Here is a 19,721-nt window from a genome sequence, read left to right as displayed (position 1 = left end):
TCAGACACAGAATTTTGGAGTCTGAAGATTTCAGAAATCACACAGTGTGACCCCTGGCGTTTTACAAATAAGGATGTGGAAACCCAAAGGTGTTAAGTGACTCCTTAGCGCCAAAGTTGGAACTATAATCCCAGTAGTCTGATTTTCAGTCCAATGTACTTTAGACTACAGTGAGCAAAAGATTCATATTTTGTTTCACCTCAAAAGGCATAAACATGAATATCTCAAAATTTCTAATAATAAAAAAATCAGCAAACATTTATTAAGGGTTTACTATGTACCAGGCATTGTACCAAGGGCTAGATAATAATGACTAGATAAAAATTATAAGACAAAAAGTATTAATGAAAAGACATTTCCAAAATCCAGGTTTTGTATCTTAAAAAAACAACTATTTGTTTTATCACCCAAAAGAAGGAGATATCCTATCTGATAAAGTACTCATATTTACGAACAAAAGCATTAAAAGGTATACATCTTAGCCTGTTACTATTGTGTTAAGCATTTTCAATGGAAACTCAAACTCAGCATTTAAAAAGTGAGTAGTATTATCAACATTTACTTTAGGGTTAAGTATTTTTATACATACAATAAGTGTATCATTTAATCCCTAGCTTTTTTAATCTATATTTTTCTTTTACACTTAAGTTAATGTTTCAATAGAAAGAAAGTTATCTTATGTACTTTATAATGTAACCAGATTTAGCATTCTTATAAAATAAATGGGGATAGATGATCTCAATGCAAACAATGACATTTTTAGGAATCTATGCACTGAATACATGCTCTTTTGATTGATCTTATACACTATGAACATTATAATTACTGTTGTGAAGTTCAATTACCTGAGACTGATACATCTGAAATCAAGTTTCTACTCATTTTCTGTTAGAGACAATGCCTTCATTACATATAAATGTTTCACACTGTATACACTGTATAAAAGTAGCATCTATGCTGTTTCTCCCCCTTTATTACTATTTCACACAAGCACGTTTCCTGAAGGCAAAAGAACATTATTTAATATAGTGCTCTCAGAATAAATCAAGAGATGAAAAAAGTCAACGGAAGAAACAAAATAATTAGGAGGAAATTGCCTTGATCGATTTCCTGTTGAGGGGTTCAGCTCTGAGTTTACATTAATATTGCTTCCAGGCTCTGTTCCTGTGCTTCTGACATATGGTTTCCTTCCTGTTGCTGATAAAGGCTTGTTTACAGCACCTAGTACTCCAGCAGGTTTTGGCTAAAATGTACAAACAAATACATATTATTTTACTAAAAAGAATAGATATGTGTTCAGATAATACTTTAAAAAGTCAAATGATTATTTCTACTTTAGAATAAATGTAATCAATAATTCTGAAAAAACTATAATTTTCTGTTATACTTGAGTAAAGTGGGTAACCATGAAAAAAAAATTACTGTTGCTGTAATAAACAAGTTGAAGCTATATAAACATTGCTGTCAACTATGAAAATTTAACTTATTCTAACAGTCCAATTTTCATTCTTACATTATCATAAAATGATGCTCAGTATTAGAATTTTAAATTCCACCTTGACATTTACAAATATACTTTCAGGTACTTTGTAGGGACAGTAAATATGTTAGATATTTGAGAAACAAAGAACTAATATAATCTGAAAATACCTTTCCTGTTAATAGGAGAACTCTTGTCTCTTCAGAAATATAACTCCTGTCATTACAGAAATCCTATTAAAAAAACAGTAATAAAAGTTAATATCTACTTTAATCAATTAATTTTGTTGTTAGCCTTTTATTAAAACTTTATTTTGCCAGTTAATTATATTTTTTGCTAAGAGACCTAACATACATTATATAAATGACCTAAATCATCAACAAGCATTTACTATATGCCTCAAATTATGGTAGCGATCTGTGGAACTTGATGATTTATATTTATAATTGTCAGAATTTCCTAAATACCTTTACAATATTTTCTTTCTTATTTTCTAACCCTTCACAAATCTGTATCCATAATGGCCTTCAAGACTGTTTCAAAATGGCTAAACAAGTTGTGGTATAGGAATATAATGGAATACTCTTGTGCAATAAGAAACGATGAGAAGGCAGACTTCAGAAAAACCTGGAATGACTTGTATGGACTGATGCTGAGTGAAGTGAGCAGAACCATGAGAACGTTGTATACAGTAACAGCCACGTTGTGTGATGACTAATGTTGACAGACTTAGCCTTTCTCAGCAATGCAAGGATCTAAGACAATTCCAAAAGATTCATGATGGAATATGCTATCCACATCCAGAGAAAGAACTATGGAGTTTGAATGCAGATTGAAGCATACTATTTGCCCCCCCCCCTTCTGTTTTGTTTTGTTTCCTCTTTTTGGTGGTTCCTCCTATTGGTTCTAATTCTTCCTTACAATGTCACTCATGTGAAAATATGTTTAATAGGAATGTATATGTATAGCCTATATCAGATTGCATGCCGTTTTGGGGAGGCAGGGGGAGAAAAATTTAAAACTCAAAAGCTTATGGAAGTGATTGCTGATAAAACAAAATAAATTAATAGAAAAAAAAAGACTTTCAAGAATTACTTCCTCCAAGATGTCTTCCCTAAAGTTAATACCCTCACCATTCTTTCTTAATGTTTTCTCAGCACTTAAAAACTTTTTGCTTTCTACAACCTCCTCTTATAACCACTGTAATCCTTTGTAGTCTTTCTTTACTTTTTACTATAAAGTCTTCTTTCTTTTTTGCTTATTGTGTGAACATCCCATTGGCTATCATCAATTTTGCCCTTAAGGAAAATATTTAGTCTAAGAAACCAATCTATTTTAAGTGACACACTTGCTTTATTTTGCTATAAAATGTTACTAATTTATATCAAGTATTCAACTGTAGTGTAATACTTTATAATTACCAAATTATATTGTTCTTGTTAAATGCTGGTATTTTTCAACAAAGAAAACAAATGAATGCTATGCACCAGAAAACTGAAGGTCTTTGAATGCCATCTAAAAACTATTAAAAAGAAATCAAATTTGGTTTTATGCTAACACTTTCTCAGTTTAATATCATGGAGAAATGTAGAGAAATAGAAGACTAAGTTAAAATGTCAGCAGAATAAACATCTCACTCATCTTTATCTAGCAACTTTAACCATCTGCAAGTAAGAATGAAGAAAAAAGAGGAGAGGGAGAAATGGCCACGGAAATTTAAAAAACAAAAAAAAAAGGGTAACCTGAACTAAAGTTTAAAGTAAAGGGAAAAAAGACATGGAAGACCTTCCCAAGAGACTTAGGTCTAATCTTAACTCAAACACAACACACTTGTTTATCTGGCTTTCCAATCCACAGACTGGAAGCAGCAAGTTAAAAGCTTGTTTGGGCGCTGTGGAGCGAGGCATGCTGAAAGCAAGTACTCACAGAGCTGACAGGGAACAACACAGAAAAAACTTTAACCAGAACTAAAAAAAGGGCAAGAGTCTGAGGTAACCTCGTGGAGGGGGAAACAGCATGGTATAATTTATAGGCTTGAAGTCACTGCTATGTTATGGTATCAGTGAACAATGATTGATTTTCGTATTGAGAACCCTGTGTTCTTAATGAAATATTACAATATGCTATATCTTCTGTTAAGAAATCAAGGAAGAGCATAATTAAAAATCTTTTCCAACTGAAGTGAAATAAATAAATTAAAAAAAAAAAAGCTTTGTATCTGTGAATGGGCAGAACCAGTCTAGAAAGTGATTTGGAATTAAAATTCACAAAAAGTTACTAAATAGTATCTGTACTGTTGGACCCAGCTATATCATTGTTAGGTCTATACTCAAAAGAAAGAAAAGAAGTTGGAAAAGGTCCTATATGTATGCAATTATTTATAAGCATTTTTTTTTTGTAGTAGCAAAAAAATGGAAACTAAGGCGATGCCTATCAAGTGGCACATGAATGTGATGGAATACTATTGTGCTATAAGAAATAGATAAGATATGGAAAAACATAAACTGATACAAAGTGAAGTAAGCAGAAATAGAATTATTTATACTATAATATCAGTATTCTAAAAATGAAAACATTTTAAGATTTTTATAAGCTGATTAAAAATGAAATGAGCAAAATCAGAAAAACAATTTATACAATAACAACAACATTGTAAAGGCAACTTTTATAACTCTTACAGCAACAGCTGTAAGAACTATGATCAATACAAGCTATTCATAATTCCAGAGTACTGATGATGAAACATACTATTTATTATAGAGAGGTGATACATTTAGGGTGCAGAACTGAGACATATTTTTGTATCAGCCATTGAAGAAATATACTTCGCTTGACTGTGTATTTGTTATAAGAAATTTATCTTCCCCCCCTAATGAGATGGATAATGGGAGGGAGACTACAAAAATTTCAGTTAATTTTTTAAAAACAGAGAGGTAAGCAGGGGGGTTGTAGAGATGTGAAATGTGGCATGGGCTTTCAACTGAGATCACTGTATTATTAGTTTTAATTAAAAATTTTACTTTGTTACAGGAGACTTCATGAAGTGTAGTAATCTGCAAATGTGTGTAATGTAAAAACAAAATCTATCAATAAAACTGGAAAAAAAAACTTTGGCATGTAAATGGGATAATCTTCAGTCATCTGAAAATTTTACACATAAAGAACATTAATTCTATTATAGTGGTGGGATATTATGAATTAATGTTTTATTTCATTAGTATATTGCTATTTTCTTTTTATTTCTCTTTCTTGGCAGCAAAAATATTAGTCAACTATAGCTGGACAATTCAACAGAATATGAAAAGTATAAAAGCCATCCTGTAAGATTTACACTTTAGGGACAGCTAGATGGCGCAGTGGATAAAGCACTGGCCTTGGAGTCAGGGGTTCAAATGTGACCTCAGACACTTCACACTTCCAAGTTGTGTGACTCTGGGCAAGTCACTTAACCCCAACTGCCTCAGCCCCCAAATTTACACTTTAGGGAAAAAAAACAAGTCTCTCATCAAAAACATCTATTTCTTACTCTGAATTAATCTCAACTCTTATCTTTTCAAACTGTGTGGCATATCAACATGCTTTGCAAGAAATGCCACAGAGAAAAAAAAATCTGCCCATGGATTAATTTTAAAAGGAAATTCCTCTGAAAGCTTTTAGTCTAACTTCTGATCCCTAGTGCAAGAGAAGTGAGTTGAAACTAAGTTAAATTTAAGTCAATTCAGTAGGTAGGAAGAACTTACTTTTTCAGGCTGAGTGAAAAATTTGGTTGGGAGGACCGGGTCCTTTGGTGAGTCTGCATTGCATAAAGCACTTTTACTGTTTATAACACAAAGTGCAACATCGCACACTGTGTAAAGTTTCTGAGGGAAAAAAAAACCACGTAAAAAGATTTTCATGAGAGTACAAAATATACCAGTACCACCCCAATAACAATAAGTAACAATTCATATTAAACTTACGTAGTTACTGATTGAACATATAAGGCCTAAAATAGTTTTTGTTGCTACGTTAGCATATTTTCTTTCTGAAGTAGTCTTCTAGTATGTTTAAATGCTGTCTTATAATTTATAATAATCGCCATTTTTATAGCTTATAATTGATGTCTATAAGCCACTGAAGACAAGAAAGCTATATCTGATTGATCTGTGTTCTTACCAAAGATTTGGGGCCTCACACTTATGAGGTGGTATTTAACCTAGTGCTTCCCCTGAAATAAAGAGAATACTTTGTTTTTCTTCCCCACAGCACTAAGGAATCCAGTAAAGCTACAATAAATCAAGTAAAGCAAGAAAACCCGCCATCCTAGCTTTCAATCACATTCTCCAAATCAGAGTTGTTGATTTAATTGAAAGGAAAAAGATGAGTCAGTGGCCACAGAAAAACAGAATGGTCTCTCTTTGTAAAATAATAAAGCACCCAACAGATCATACTTCATTAGTCTTAGGCTCATCAGGAGACTGGGCATCTCTGGTTAACTTGATGTTTTCTGCCATCTTCTTCATAAAGGCATGGCTGTTATTCTCATTCTTTGTCATTAAAACTTCAAGCATGAACCACAGGCACCTTGAATAATTTTACATATATACACATGTAAGATGTAGGTTGACATGGATTGATACACACATACACACATCAGAGGCACTGTGCCCATACAGCCTTAATTGAAACATATTATGACAAAATTCCGCAGATTGAGATCTAATTTCCCACTTACCTTTTTTGTATAAGTCAGAGAGAGATTATTTTAGAAAACACACCTAATTCTTGAATATAAGAAAATACATAAAATTTTTACTAAGTAAAAAAAACAAGGGAAAAATAATTTTCTGAATATGATATTGTTCAAAAAAAAGTAGAACTTATCATCCTTTCCCCCACACTCATCCATTCTTCCAAACTACTCTATAAAAGGCATCACCATTTTTTTAGTCCCCTGCCTCAGGTTGGCAACATTAGCATTACCCTGAATTCTTCTCTCTCTCTCTGTATAGTGAATCACTTGCAAAATCCGCCATTTCTACTTTCATTATTTCTCTCTGATATAGGCCCTTATCAATTCTTACTTAAATTATTACAAGGGCCCCCTAATCTTTCTCCTTCCTATATGTCTCTTCCATCTCCAGTTGATAAACCATACTCTTGCCAAAATAACTTTTCTTGAGTGCATATCTGACCATGTCAGGTGCCAATGAACTCTGTCCTCTAGAAGCAAATATAAACTCCTCTGTTTACCTTTGAAAGACCTTCATAACCTGCTCCTAGCCTCACTGGACTCAACCGTCTCCCACCCTCTATGATCTAGCTAAACTGGCCTTCTCTCTGCTCCTTACATTCCATCTCTATTATCTATCCTATTAATAATTCCCTTCTCACCTGTGCCTTGGAGAATCCCTTTCTGTAAGACGCAGCTCATAAAAAACGTATTACATGAAGCCATTGCTGATAAAAATTGCTTGAGCCTTCCCTCTCAAATTACCTTTGTATTTAACTACTTTATATTAATTTGTATTTATTCTGCATGTATTTATAGACACACTTGTCCTCTTCATTACAATGTCAACTCCTTTTGAGTAGAGATTGTTTATTCCACTGTATCTACAGGACTACAGCACCTGGCAGAGTAGTCGATGCTTAATAAATGCTTGATTGCTTATATTCAAGTAGAAAATGAAAATGATAAAGCTGAAGATATAGTTAAAATATTCCAGTTATCAAAATTTTCTGATGACCTGTCACCCACAGCATACCTCTTACCTTTTCTATGGCAATAGTAGCCAACTCTAAAGCTTTAATAGTTTAGCTTAGTTTTTATTTGCTTCAAATCTCTATAATGCTGCTAAATTCTCACCCTAAAATCTTAAACTTAGAAATAATTAGCTCATCTCTGGAAATGTTATTGGTGCCTTTTCAAATATCTTTATTCGAGAAACAAATGCATTTTGTTTAGAGTCTTCAAAGAGGAGCTAATAGCCTAAAACAAAGAATTGAAATGTTCAGCTTAGCTAGAAAACTAAGGATTCCTTAAGAATTTCACTAAGTTGGGGGCAGCTAGGTGGCACAGTGAATAGAGCACCCACCCTGAAGTCAGGAGGACCTGAGTTCAAATCCGGCCTCGGACCAAACACTTGGTGCTTACTAGCTGTGTGACCCTGGGCAAGTCACTTAACCATAACTGCCTTAAAAAGACATTGTTAACTAACTTACATGGAACAGTACTGATAAGTATTCAATAAATAATTTACTGACATGTAGTTACATAATAGGTGCTTCTGAAAATAGCTTATATATATAAACATGTAACTTTATTAATCATTGTCTACTGAATATTAAACATAAATTATAATCACAATTGTTATTATATGAGCTTTTAACTCAAAAGCACCTCCTCACCTTTACTCTCTGTTCCCTATGTCTGGAATTTTTTTTCTCTATCTCCATCAGTTGAACTTCTACCAGTTTTGAAGTACAGCAACTATTACCTTCTCCAATGCCCTCTATTAAAAAGAGGCATTAAAAGGGGCACCTAGGTGACGCAGTGTATCGATAGAGCTCTGGCTTTGGAGTCAGGAGGACCTGAGTCCAAATTCGGCCTCCAACACTTGACACTTACTAGCTGTATGACCCTGGGTAAGTCATTTAACCCCAACTGCTTCACCAAAAAAGCAAACCCCCCCCCCAAAAAAAACACTGTACACAGTAACAGCCACGTTGTGGTGTGATGACTAGGTATGATACACTTAGCCCTTCTCAGCAATGCAGAGATCTAAGACACCTTCAAAAGTCTCATGATGGAAAATGCTATCCACATCCAGAGAATGAACTATGGAGAGTCTGAATGCAAATTGAAACATACTATTTGCTCTTTTAATAGGAATGTGTATGTAGAGCTTATATCAGATTGCACACTCTCTTGGGGAGGGAAGTGTGGAGGGAGGGGGAGAAAATTTAAATCTTAAAAGCTTATGGAAGTGATTGTTGAAAACTAAAAATAATTAACAAAAAGAAGAAAATATTAATAATAAATAATAAAGTAAAAAAAACCCAGCTACAGATATGCACATAGATGACTAAGGACAATAAGGTATGATCTGAGAATAAGAAAAAGGCTCAAGGTTCCAGGGACATTCTAAAAAGGTCAAGAGAAATAGATATTATTGGAAGTGACTCAAAGGTAGGGAACCTGTAGCTTCCAGGTTCTCAAGTGCAGCCTTCTGACCAAATTCAAACTTCACAGAACAAATCCTTTTGTTAAGATCCTAATCAGGATGAGACTGCTGAAATAATTTTGGTAACTAAAACTGGGTAGGGAATCATGACAATTAAATATTCAATAATTTTGAAAAAGTATATTGATATAATTTTCTTGAAGCAACTGAAATTATGTGCTGGGTGAGAAGTAGATACTTCAAAGTATCTAGACAGAAAAGTCTAAAGAAAAGAATTCAAAAGAAAAAACTGGAAATAAGAAAAAAAGGAAAAAAAGCTGCTTCAAAAATCATATTGGGGGGGCAGCTAGGTGGTGCAGTGGATAGAACATCAGCCCTAGAGTCAGGAGGACCTGAGTTCAAATCCGACCCCAGACACTTGCCACTTACTAGCTGTGTGACCCTGGGCAAGTTACTTAACCCTACTGTCTAGCAAAAAAGAAAAGAAAAAAAATCATATGTGATCCTAATTGGTATGCTTAATAGCAGAGAGGCAGAAAAAACTCCTAACACAAATGACCAAAAATAAATAATTCAGGATAATAATAGCTTGCATTTATATAAGGCTTTAAGGTTTTCAAAGTGCTTTATATACGTTCTTTCATCTGATTCTCACAACAAACCCAATTTATTTAAAATTAGCAAATTATTTTAATTTTAAAACAGTAAGGAAGCTAGTTGGTAGGGAATGACAAGTACTTTCCATTAACCACTGTTTTGGATAAGCTGATACAAACTTTTAAAGGTTTTAATATTTTGGTAAATAAATAAAAGTATAAAAAGACTCTGTAAAAGAATGGCAACCTTTGGAACATGTCACATCTTTTTGAGGACTTTTTTTTCTTAACTTAGAATTCTTGAAGAGAATAGCACTTACTCTTTGATATCACGAAGTTGATCAACATCTTGAGGTTTTGTAAAATCTGGGTCATGTGCCAGCAAGTGAATCATATATGGAACTACATATTCAGGCAGCAGGGATAAGAGCTTTTCTAAAATGAAAATAATAAAACTATAAAAGCTGTTTTTATATACCTCTTCTTTCTTTGTAATCCTAAGCATTTCTGTGTTCATTTCCAGATTAGATATGATATCATGTCAAGGAGAATAATGGGAAGATATTATTTCCATTTTGTAGTGAAGGAAATGAACGCTAGTATGCCTATACAGATTTTTCCAAGGTCTCAAAACAGGTTAGTGGGATAGTTATGAAAAAAAGGTAGGTTCTAGACTTCTTGTCCTACACTTCAAGCTCTACCCTTATTATTTATATGAAAGGAAAATGAAAAGCTAAAAAAAAATTATGTATATATACATAGCGTTGTTACAATTAAGATTTGGTAGTCAGAATTTTAGTTATATTTAGGGAATATAAAGCGTAGTTTTAAGTACACTCTATCTAAAATTATGGCACATTTTCAGAAAATATTGAAGCCTATTGTAAGATAAATTTTTCTCCCCAAATGTTGTTAAATTGGTAAGATTGTTGAAAACAAAAAATAATTAATTAAAATCAATCCTAAGAGACCAAAAAAACCAAATATGAAATGCTGTGAAAAAGAGAAAGAATGCAGCTTGACATTTTTAAAACAATGAAAATAAAGCCTTCAAAAATTATGCTTCAGATAGCCATTAGCGTCATTACTAACCAGTAGCCATGGGGTTCTGTTTAATGTACTCCCTTCGTATGCTGATGTTCTTCAGCAAACACTGTCGGGCATGGGCTCTTCTCTCTTTCACAGGATCTTTGGCACACAAGGCAAAGATTGCCATGTACTCCAATGGGAGTAGTAACTTCACAAGAGCCTTGTGCAGCTTTTGAGCAAATATCTGCCTCACTTGGTAGCACTCATCCTGTAAGGAAATCAAAACAAACAACAACAAAAAAATCACACAAACATATTAAAAAAACCCAATTAGGATGAAATACTAATGCATTTGAATGCTAAAAGAAAATTCTCTAGAGTTAAAATGATCAATCACGATAAATTAGCTTTAAGTGATTTATCTTTTCACTTACCAAATGGAAGAAAATGTACTTTTCAGCTATTTGTAGGAATGTCTAATTGGGTCAGGCTATAATATACAATAATCAGTTTTTGTAATACATTCCAACTCAATTGTGTAATTTATTTCTTAATACTGTCATTTCATTGTTACTTACATTAATTACAAGTGCACAGAGCTGGAACTGTTCTGGTGTAATAATTTCATGGTAACAAGGCTCCTGGGCAAGCTTCATTATGGCACTACCAGCAGCCAGTCGCAAACGAGACATATCAGATTTACTATAAATGAATAAAGAACAAAAAAATAAAAAATGAGAAACCTATTTTTTCTTTTAAAGCACTTTTCCTTGTGGAAAATTTCTATTGTAAAGTAACTCATCCAGTGCTGTTCATCCAATGTGAAGGACATGAGGTGTTCAGGCCTTGCTTTAGTTGACACCTGCTACTAACTTCACTTCTAGTTATGTTGTCTTGGATCTTCCTCTACAGCCAAGAAAACCTGTTTTCTGTAAAGAGCTTCAAATCTGTAGACTTTTTACATCCAGTTTCTAGTTTTTTCAAGTGTATTCTTCTGCTAGAATAACCTCTAACTTGGCCAAAAATGCAATTCCTTCCCAAAGCCTCCAATCTACTTTTTATAGAACCACCAGCTCCTGTCTTTCAGCATTTGCTGTATCAATATTTAATCACATGAATAAATTGCGCTAAATGGTTACTGTTGATGAACATGGGAGATAGTATGCTTCATTACATTTGTTGTGTCTTCTACATGTTAGTTCCTCACTAGGAATGTTCTTATTCTTAGCTATCCAGTTACATGGCAGTTAAATAAATATGAAAGGGCAGCAAAGTATTAGGCTTGATGATGTTTTCTTCCTTAAAAACTTAAATGGAACCACAATCTTATTGATGTAGTCGTCAATGAAAACTTCATTGTAGGCATATTTTCTCACGGGTGACTCTTGCCCATGTCTTTCCATAAATTATCTACAAAAGAACCACCTCACTGATCCACTAAAGTTTTGCATTACACGGTGTCCACTGCAATAGCTGAACTTTCAATTTATTATATCTAGCTCTTACTACAAGCATGGCTCACCTCCATTTCATACATTTCCTGGATAATCTTCTACAAAACTTCTTGGACACCTGTCATTACTGTAACGATATATTTAAGTTGTAACTTATTTACTAATGATATCTAGGTTACCCTTTGTGTCTTAGCAATTGTGTGTGTGTGTTTTTTTAAAGGGTGTGGTGTTCTATAATTCTCAATCACGGAGCATTACTGTGACAAGGGTGCTTTGCCATGATTAAGAAATTTAGTCCCTCCTTGCCTGCCTAACATCATAAGCTTCTCCACACGTAGAAGCTGGTACTTGAGAACTTGTAACAGTTTGTTACTTAATCCATCCTTTAAAACCTTTCCAGCATGGTATTGCCTCAAGAGTTTGTGCTTTGTTGGCATATCCTTTGAGAACTTAGGACAACTCCATAGGTTTCTGTTTCAAGAACAGCTCAGGATCACTGAATGTGCTAATCACTTCATGAAAACACTCAACCTAGCTATTTTTCACCACCTCAACTTGGGGGCCAGGTCAGTATCCATCTTCAGTTGCTACAATAAATGTATGCTGATAGGCTATTTTAATGGTCTATACATCTGACTGTGTTCCAATCAAGAAAAAAGACATTTCTGCTTTCCCATGTAGATTGTTAGGCTGAACTCTTCTGAATGATTATATATCTGCTTTCTGAGATCAAGTGCTACAATGGTATCCTCAAACTACCAAAAAATGCAGTTAACAATTCTTTATTGAATTGGTTGTATCCTGTGTGGATGATAATCATAGGGGACAGGAAGTCATGGAAAGGTTATGACCTTCACAGGTAGAGGCTACAGTCACACTGCTAAGGGCTTTGATGTCAAAAGGAGGAGTTGAGTTTGTATTTGATTTAGAGGTAACAGGGAACCATTGGAACATAATGAGCAGTAGAGTAGCATGGTCAGACCTGTACTTTAAGAACGTCAGTTTGGAAGCTATGTGGAAGATGGACTGGATAAGAAAGATTTGGTGACGGGGAAACCAATTAAGATTTCCTTAACTGTAGAAATACAGGTGAAATGTGATAAGGTCCTGAATTAGTGCAGTTGGGGTATGAGTGGAATGGAGGAAGAATGTGAGAGGGGCTGTGGAGACAGAATAATACTTGGTAACTCACTGGATATGTAGAGTGAAATAGATTGAAGAGTTAACCTTGATTGCAAGGATAGGAACCTAGGTGATTGGAAATATGATTTTGTTCTCTAAAGAGACAGGGAAGATAGGAAATGATATAAGTTTTGGGGAAGAGAAAATGAGTTCTTTTTTAGACATGTTGAGTTTAAGGTATCTATGGGACTTATAACTTAAAACATTCAACATTAACTTGATGATGTAGCCCTACACAGTTATTTAGATATGTTTATCTGGAGATGTTTATGGGACATAGAGTTTTAAGTGTCTAATAAATAAGTGGTAATGTTGGAGTGGATCTATATATCTGAAAATTAATTGCATAGAAAAGATAATAAAAAACCACACGGAATTTGTTGAAGTCATCAAGAGAGCAACAGCAAGAAAAGAAAGGCAGGAAAGAGCTTTCGGGTATGTGGAGGATTTGAGAAGAGACTGAGGTGATGTGAGACTGGTATGAAGACAACCAAGAAGAAAGCATTGTCATGAAAACCCAGAGAAGTGCATATCCAGAGGAGATGGTAGTAAGCAGGGCTGAAGTTCTGAAGGATTGAAAACAGACTAACAGATTTAACAAGTAAGGAAACATTGTTGACTGTGGAGAAAGCAATTTAAATTGACTAATGAAACTGGAAGTTTGATTGCTCAAGGGGAGAGAAGAAGCAAAGCTGATGAATGTAGACAGATTTTTATCAGTTTGGCTGTGAAAGGAAGGAGTTATAGGACCCAAAATTATGAGGTAAGAGCTCTAGGATACAAGCGTAGAGAAGAGACCTAGACGTATTTGTAGGCAGTAGAAAACAAGCTATTGGATAGGAGGTCAAGACCACAGATATAAGACAAAGAGGGGGTGACAGTGTGGGGACAGTCCAGGGAAGGAGATGGGAAGGGATGAGGCTGAATACAAATAAGGGGGACTGTTTTGGTGAGAAATGTTGGGTTTTCAATGGAAATAAGAAGTAATGGAGAAGAAAAGGGGGAAATGATGTCAAGAGGTTTTGAGGTGCACATCAGAGATTAGGGTAAATGATCAATATTTTGTCAGCAAAGTATGCAGTGAAGTTTTCTGCTGATAGAGTGGAAGGAGTATAGTGTGGATTGAGAGGTATTTTTAAAGAAGAGAATGCAATGGAATGCTACTGCAAAGGAAGAAATTATCACTAGGCAGAATACAGAACATAAACACTTTTTTCCCCAAGTGTTTTAGAAAACAGCAAAACTAAAAAAAATAAATAAATAAAAATAAAAACAAACCCCAATACAGACACTGACTTCAGCTACGTTAAAGTAGATTAAAACAACAGCAGCCACCTCAAAGTTCACTTCCTATAGGAAGCTTTTCCAATAGGCTCAATTGCTAGAGCTCCCCAGTTACTTTGTAATGTACATTATTTGCATCATACAAAATGTGAGCTCTTTGAGGGGAGGAACTATTCTCAGATCTAGTACAGTACCCTGAACACACTATGTGCTTATTAAATGTTTGCTGAAGAGAAAAAAAAATACTTCCTCTCTCCCTAGTTTGCTGAGGGTGGGGGTGGAGAGGAAAGGTGATAGCCCCGAGGCAAAGAATGCACTGTCAGTTTCCATGTCTGGTTGGTCACTTTTGCTGGACTTCCCCCCCCCCCCACCTTTAGAAAAGATAACTGGAAGTTGGGGAGGAGAATATATTCAGAAATAAAGAAGACAAAAACAAAAAATACCAATAAAACTTTAAATTTTTTTTAAAAAGCAGCAAAACGAAACTGACAAACCAAGAAGTACATTACTGCTATCTAGTCCAAGTAATATGCATGTTTTAATTTCTCTTAGCTAAATAATATGTAAAAATCAATCAATCAATCATTAAGTACCTACTATATCCCAAGCTAAGAGCTGGTGATGCAAAAAAAGGGAAAAAGATAGTCCCTGTTCTCAAGGAACTACTTTTAGTTTGTAAAGTACTAAGTAAGTCTTTTAAAAACAACAACAACAAATTTAATTTCTGACAGCAAGTGAATAATTGTATATTTTGGGGGAGAAGCATTAAAGAAATAGAAACAAAGTGGATACCCACTGATTAGGGAATGGCTAAACAAATCATTGTCCAGCAATGTAAGGAAATTGCATCATTAAGAAATGACAAATATTCAAGTATTTAGAGAACCATGGGAAGACTTGTAAACTCATGTATGATAAATAAAAAAGAACATAATATGAAAGGCATTTAAAAAATCCTGAACTGAATGAGGGCCACATAATTATACTAATACCATAGTAACTAATCTTGGGTCTGGAGAAGAGTTGAGGTAATCCATCTTCCTATTACTGCTTGAGAAGTGGGGGAACTCCGGGTATATAGAGTTACTAATAGTTGTCAGTTATATTCAGTTAAGTGCATCAATCAAAGCACTTATTATTTATTAAGCATTTATTTATTTATTTGTTTGTTTGTTTGCTTATTTGTTTATATATTTATTAAGCACTTATTCTGTGGGCAGGCATGATACTGCTGAGGATAAAAAGACAAGTCATGGAGTTGCTTAATATTTTGTTTTCTATGGGAAATTTTTCTGGTCTGACTTTTTTTGCCCAGTTTGCTTATGATCCCAGCCAATTACTTGAGTTTTAAACTCTTTGTTAAGGTAGAGCTCTGCTTCCAGTGTGGAGGTAGTACTGTCCCAAGCTTCAGGGGTATTGTGCAGCTGTTTTCAGAGATACTTCTAGGGACCTGTAAGTTTTCAGTTCTTCCAAGGTATGATCAAGGAAGATCTTGGCCTGTGCTCTGGTCTATGAGTGACCACATGCACTCCTTTATGCCTTGGAACTATGAGGACTCTCCCTTCACTGCCACTATAAGCTCCACCACCATTAACTTGCTCTTTAAAATACTTTTTATAACTACATAAATCATGACAATCTAAAAATTGCGTTACAAATTATAATTTTAATTACTTACACAGTAATTATTTAATCCATTGATTTTCTAACTGTTAATATAATTCAATAAATCTAAGGGCAGTCCAAGCAGAGAAGATAAGAGTGCTGGACTTTGAGTAACAAAGTCATAAGTTAACGTCCTATATTTGAAACTTAATGTACCCAGTGAAAATGACCGTGATCTTTCGGGGATGGACATTCAACAAAATAGGGGACTTCCAAACCTTCCTGATAAAAAGACCAGAGCTCAACAGAAAATACGATCTTCAAATACAAGACTCAAGAGAGACATAAAAAGGTAAACGGGGCAGAAAGAAACAACATGTTATTAATAAGGGCAAACTGTTTACATCCCTACAAGGGATGAGAACTGTAACCCTTGAGAACTGTACTGTACACATAAAAGGGGGTGGGTATAAGTTGACTTTGATGTAGTGATAAAAAAAATCTAATCAAGTGGGTTAAACGGATATAAGTAAGTGGATTAGTCTGATCTAACTAAGAAAATGTACTGAGAGAAAAGGAAAGGAGGAGACAGACAAGGGTAAATCACATTACAGGAAAAGGCACAAAAACCTATTCCAGCAGAGGGAAAGAAGAGAGGGAGATAAGCTTTGTTTGAACCTTACTCTCATCAGATTTGGCTCAAGAAGGGAATAACATAATCAGTTAGGTATTAATATTAATAGACTTGACCCTTCTCAGCAAAGCATGGATCTAAGACATCTCTAAAGGACTCATGCAAAGAAAGAATACCAAGTTTGAATGCAGACAGAAGCATACCATTTGCTATTTTTTTCCTTCTGTTGTTTTGTTTCCTCTTTATGGTGGTTCCTCCTATTGGTTCTAATTCTTATTTACAACATCACTAATGTGAAAATGTTTACTAGGAATGTATATGTATAGCCAATATCAGATTTTGCACTGTCTTGGGAAGGGAGGTGGGAAAGGAGGGGGAGAAAAATTTAAAACTCAACAGCTTATGGAAGTGATTGTTGATAAATCCAAATAAATAAATGTTTTAAAAAAAGAAACTTGATGGCCGTGTGAAGCTAGTAAAACATTTAACCTCTGTTTGCCTCAGGCAATTAAGCTAAGTACTTCAATTGAGGCAAAAATGTTACTACAATTTTACTTGGAGATAAATATTTTCATCTTATCTCCATTTCTCCCTCTTATTTAAAAAAAATGCATGAAGCTGATACAGCTTGGTCCTTTCAGGTATTCATTAATTCTAGTTCCTTTAGTGTTAAACACTATAATAAGACATTTCCTAGCTATGTGAGCTTAAGTAAGTCAATTAACTATTGTGAGCCAGTTGTTGTGAGGATTGAATGAGGTCCTTGAAAAATTACTAAGTCACAGACAGGATGGTCCCATACCAGGAGTTTATCACAATGATAGACCCACAGATCCTTACTTTGGATGTGTTATTTTATTTCTATATCTAATAGATGACTAAAATTAGCTTCCCACTCATAACTATAAAAAACATAGTCTTCAATGTTTCTCTCATACTTTTAAAACAACTTTTTAAAATATTGATCTATCTGGAATTTATTGTTGTCTTATATGTTGGTCTAATATTTCCCACCAAATTGCTAGTTTTCTCAGCAGTTTTACTGACTGGTAAGTTCCTATTCAGTGATTTGTATTCTTAGCTTTGCTCAACACTAAACTACTGTATGCATTATGTTCTAAATGCTGTTAACCAAATTTATTCCAAGAATCCACTTTTCTATTTTTTAATCCAATGCTGGAGAGTTTGATATTTTATATTATACTATAATATTATTGTATTATTTTATATTTTTATATGTTTTCATATTATTATAACTCTAGGTCTGGCCTGATCATTCCTCTTCTTTCTTACCTTTGTTCTTTATCTCCCTTGATATTCTTGACCCACTGGCATTGCATCAGATCGGTAGATTTTAATTTGTGTAGTAGCCATCTTTTCTCTATTAGTTAGGCCAAGCTATTAAGTCTTTATTTTCTTTCAACATGGTATGAATGGGCTTTAAAGCTGGCTTTCTCACATGTGTAAATCAATACATTCCTAGTCACTTACATATCTAATCACACAAAACGGTAAGACAAAGACTAAGAAATATTTTTCACAATTAGCACAACATGTTCCATAGACAAGTCAGATAAAAAAAAAGATTTTGTCATGTTTGTCAACATGCGACTTATTAACAAACCTCATAAAACCTTTATTTTTATTTGATTTTGATTTATCAACAATTACTTCCATATGCTTTTGAGTTTAAAATTTTTCTCCCCCTTCCTCCCCACCACTCTCCCCAAGATGGCACACAATCTCATATAGGCTATACATTTACATGCCTATTAAACATATTTTCACATTAGTGAAGTTGTAAGTAAAAATTAAAACCAATAGGAGGAACCATTTGAAAGAGGAAATAAAACTCAACAGAAGAGGAAAAAAAATGATAGCGCTTCAACTTCCATAGTTCTTTGGACGTGAATAGCATTTTCTATCATGAGTCCTTTAGAGATGTCTTAGATCCTTGTATTGCTGAGAAGGGTTAAGTTTATCAACATTAGTCATTGCACAACGTGGCTGTTGTTGTGTACAGCGTTCTCCTGGTTCTGCTCGCTTCACTCAGCATCAGACCATACAAGTCTTTCCAGGTTTTTCTGAAGTCAGCCTGTTCATTTCTTATACCACAATAGTATTCCATTACATTCATAACTTGCTCAGCCATTCCCCAATTGATGGGCATCCTCTCAATTTCCAATTCTTTGCCAACACAAAGAGAGCTGCTATGAATATTTTTGTACATGTGGGTCCTTTTCCCATTAGTATGATCTCTTTGGGATACAGCCCTAGAAGTGCTATTGCTGGGTCAAAGGATATGCACATTTTTGTAGCCCTTTCAGCATAGTTCCAAATTGTTCTCCAAAATGGTTGGATCATTTTACAACTCCACCAACAATGCATTAGTGTTCCAATTTTCCCACATCTTCTCCAACATTTATCATTCTCCTGTTTTGTCATGTCAGCCAATCTGATAGGTGTGATGTGGTACCTCAGAGTTCTGTTTTGATTTGCATTTCTCTAATCAAATGATGATTTAGAGCATTTTTTCATATGACTATAGATGGCTTTAATTTCTTCATCTGAGAACTGTCTGTTCATATCCTTTGACCATTTATCAATTAGGGAATGGCTTATAGTCTTATTAATTTGTCTTAATTCTCTACATATTTTAGAAATGAGGCCCTCATCAGAGAGACTAGTTGTAAAAATTCTTTCCCAATTTTCTACCTTCCTTCTAATCCTAATTGCATTGGCTTTGTAAAACCTTTTTTAAGGTGTCCATATTCTCTTCCACAGTCTTAGCAGCAAATGTATTCTACAAGTCATTTTATAAGTTGTATAGCTTTCAAAGATATTGTAGCCAACAAATTGGAAATGAGAAAAAATCCTCACCTGATTCTCTTTTGTTCCGTCAGGTCACCCTCACTAACCAGCATTGCTGATAATAACCGAAGAGTTGAATTGGCAGACTTAGACTGGTTGTTTTTCATCCCCAGTAGCCATCGTACTAGAAGTTTAATTGCTTGAACCTATAAAATATGAAGAAGTTACAATATACTGCCAACATAGAGTCATTAGGGATAAATGCATCAAAAGTGATTTTTGTTATTGTCACCTCAGTTGTGGCAACTGCTTTGTTTGCCCTTATGACATAATTTTTCACAAATCAAGGGCCAGGTATAATTCATAGATTGTTTACCAGTTATCTATTGTTTTCAAATTCTATGAAAAAAAGGGGCCAAAAAATCCTGTATACAATGTTAAAGATAGTCACAGGGATTAGCTATTTTCATTGAAATTATT

At 34.3% G+C, this 19,721-nt stretch overlaps 1 protein-coding gene across 1 annotated transcript in view; it reads right to left on the bottom strand.

Moving 5' to 3' along the window:
• The window catches only part of PDS5A (PDS5 cohesin associated factor A), a 167,383-nt gene that overhangs the window by 17,067 nt on the left and 130,595 nt on the right, over positions 1–19,721 (bottom strand). Inside the window, 8 exon segments of the mRNA XM_020993352.1 lie at positions 1,098–1,243; positions 1,651–1,713; positions 5,221–5,340; positions 5,911–6,043; positions 9,563–9,677; positions 10,335–10,539; positions 10,850–10,973; positions 19,311–19,447. Of these exon segments, the coding sequence (XP_020849011.1) occupies positions 1,098–1,243; positions 1,651–1,713; positions 5,221–5,340; positions 5,911–6,043; positions 9,563–9,677; positions 10,335–10,539; positions 10,850–10,973; positions 19,311–19,447 (1,043 nt within the window).

Source organism: Phascolarctos cinereus, unplaced genomic scaffold (assembly GCF_003287225.1).
Source record: "Phascolarctos cinereus isolate Bilbo 61053 unplaced genomic scaffold, phaCin_HiC Scaffold_9;HRSCAF=440, whole genome shotgun sequence".
NCBI lineage: Eukaryota > Metazoa > Chordata > Mammalia > Diprotodontia > Phascolarctidae > Phascolarctos > Phascolarctos cinereus.
This window is presented reverse-complemented; position numbering and strand designations above follow the sequence as displayed.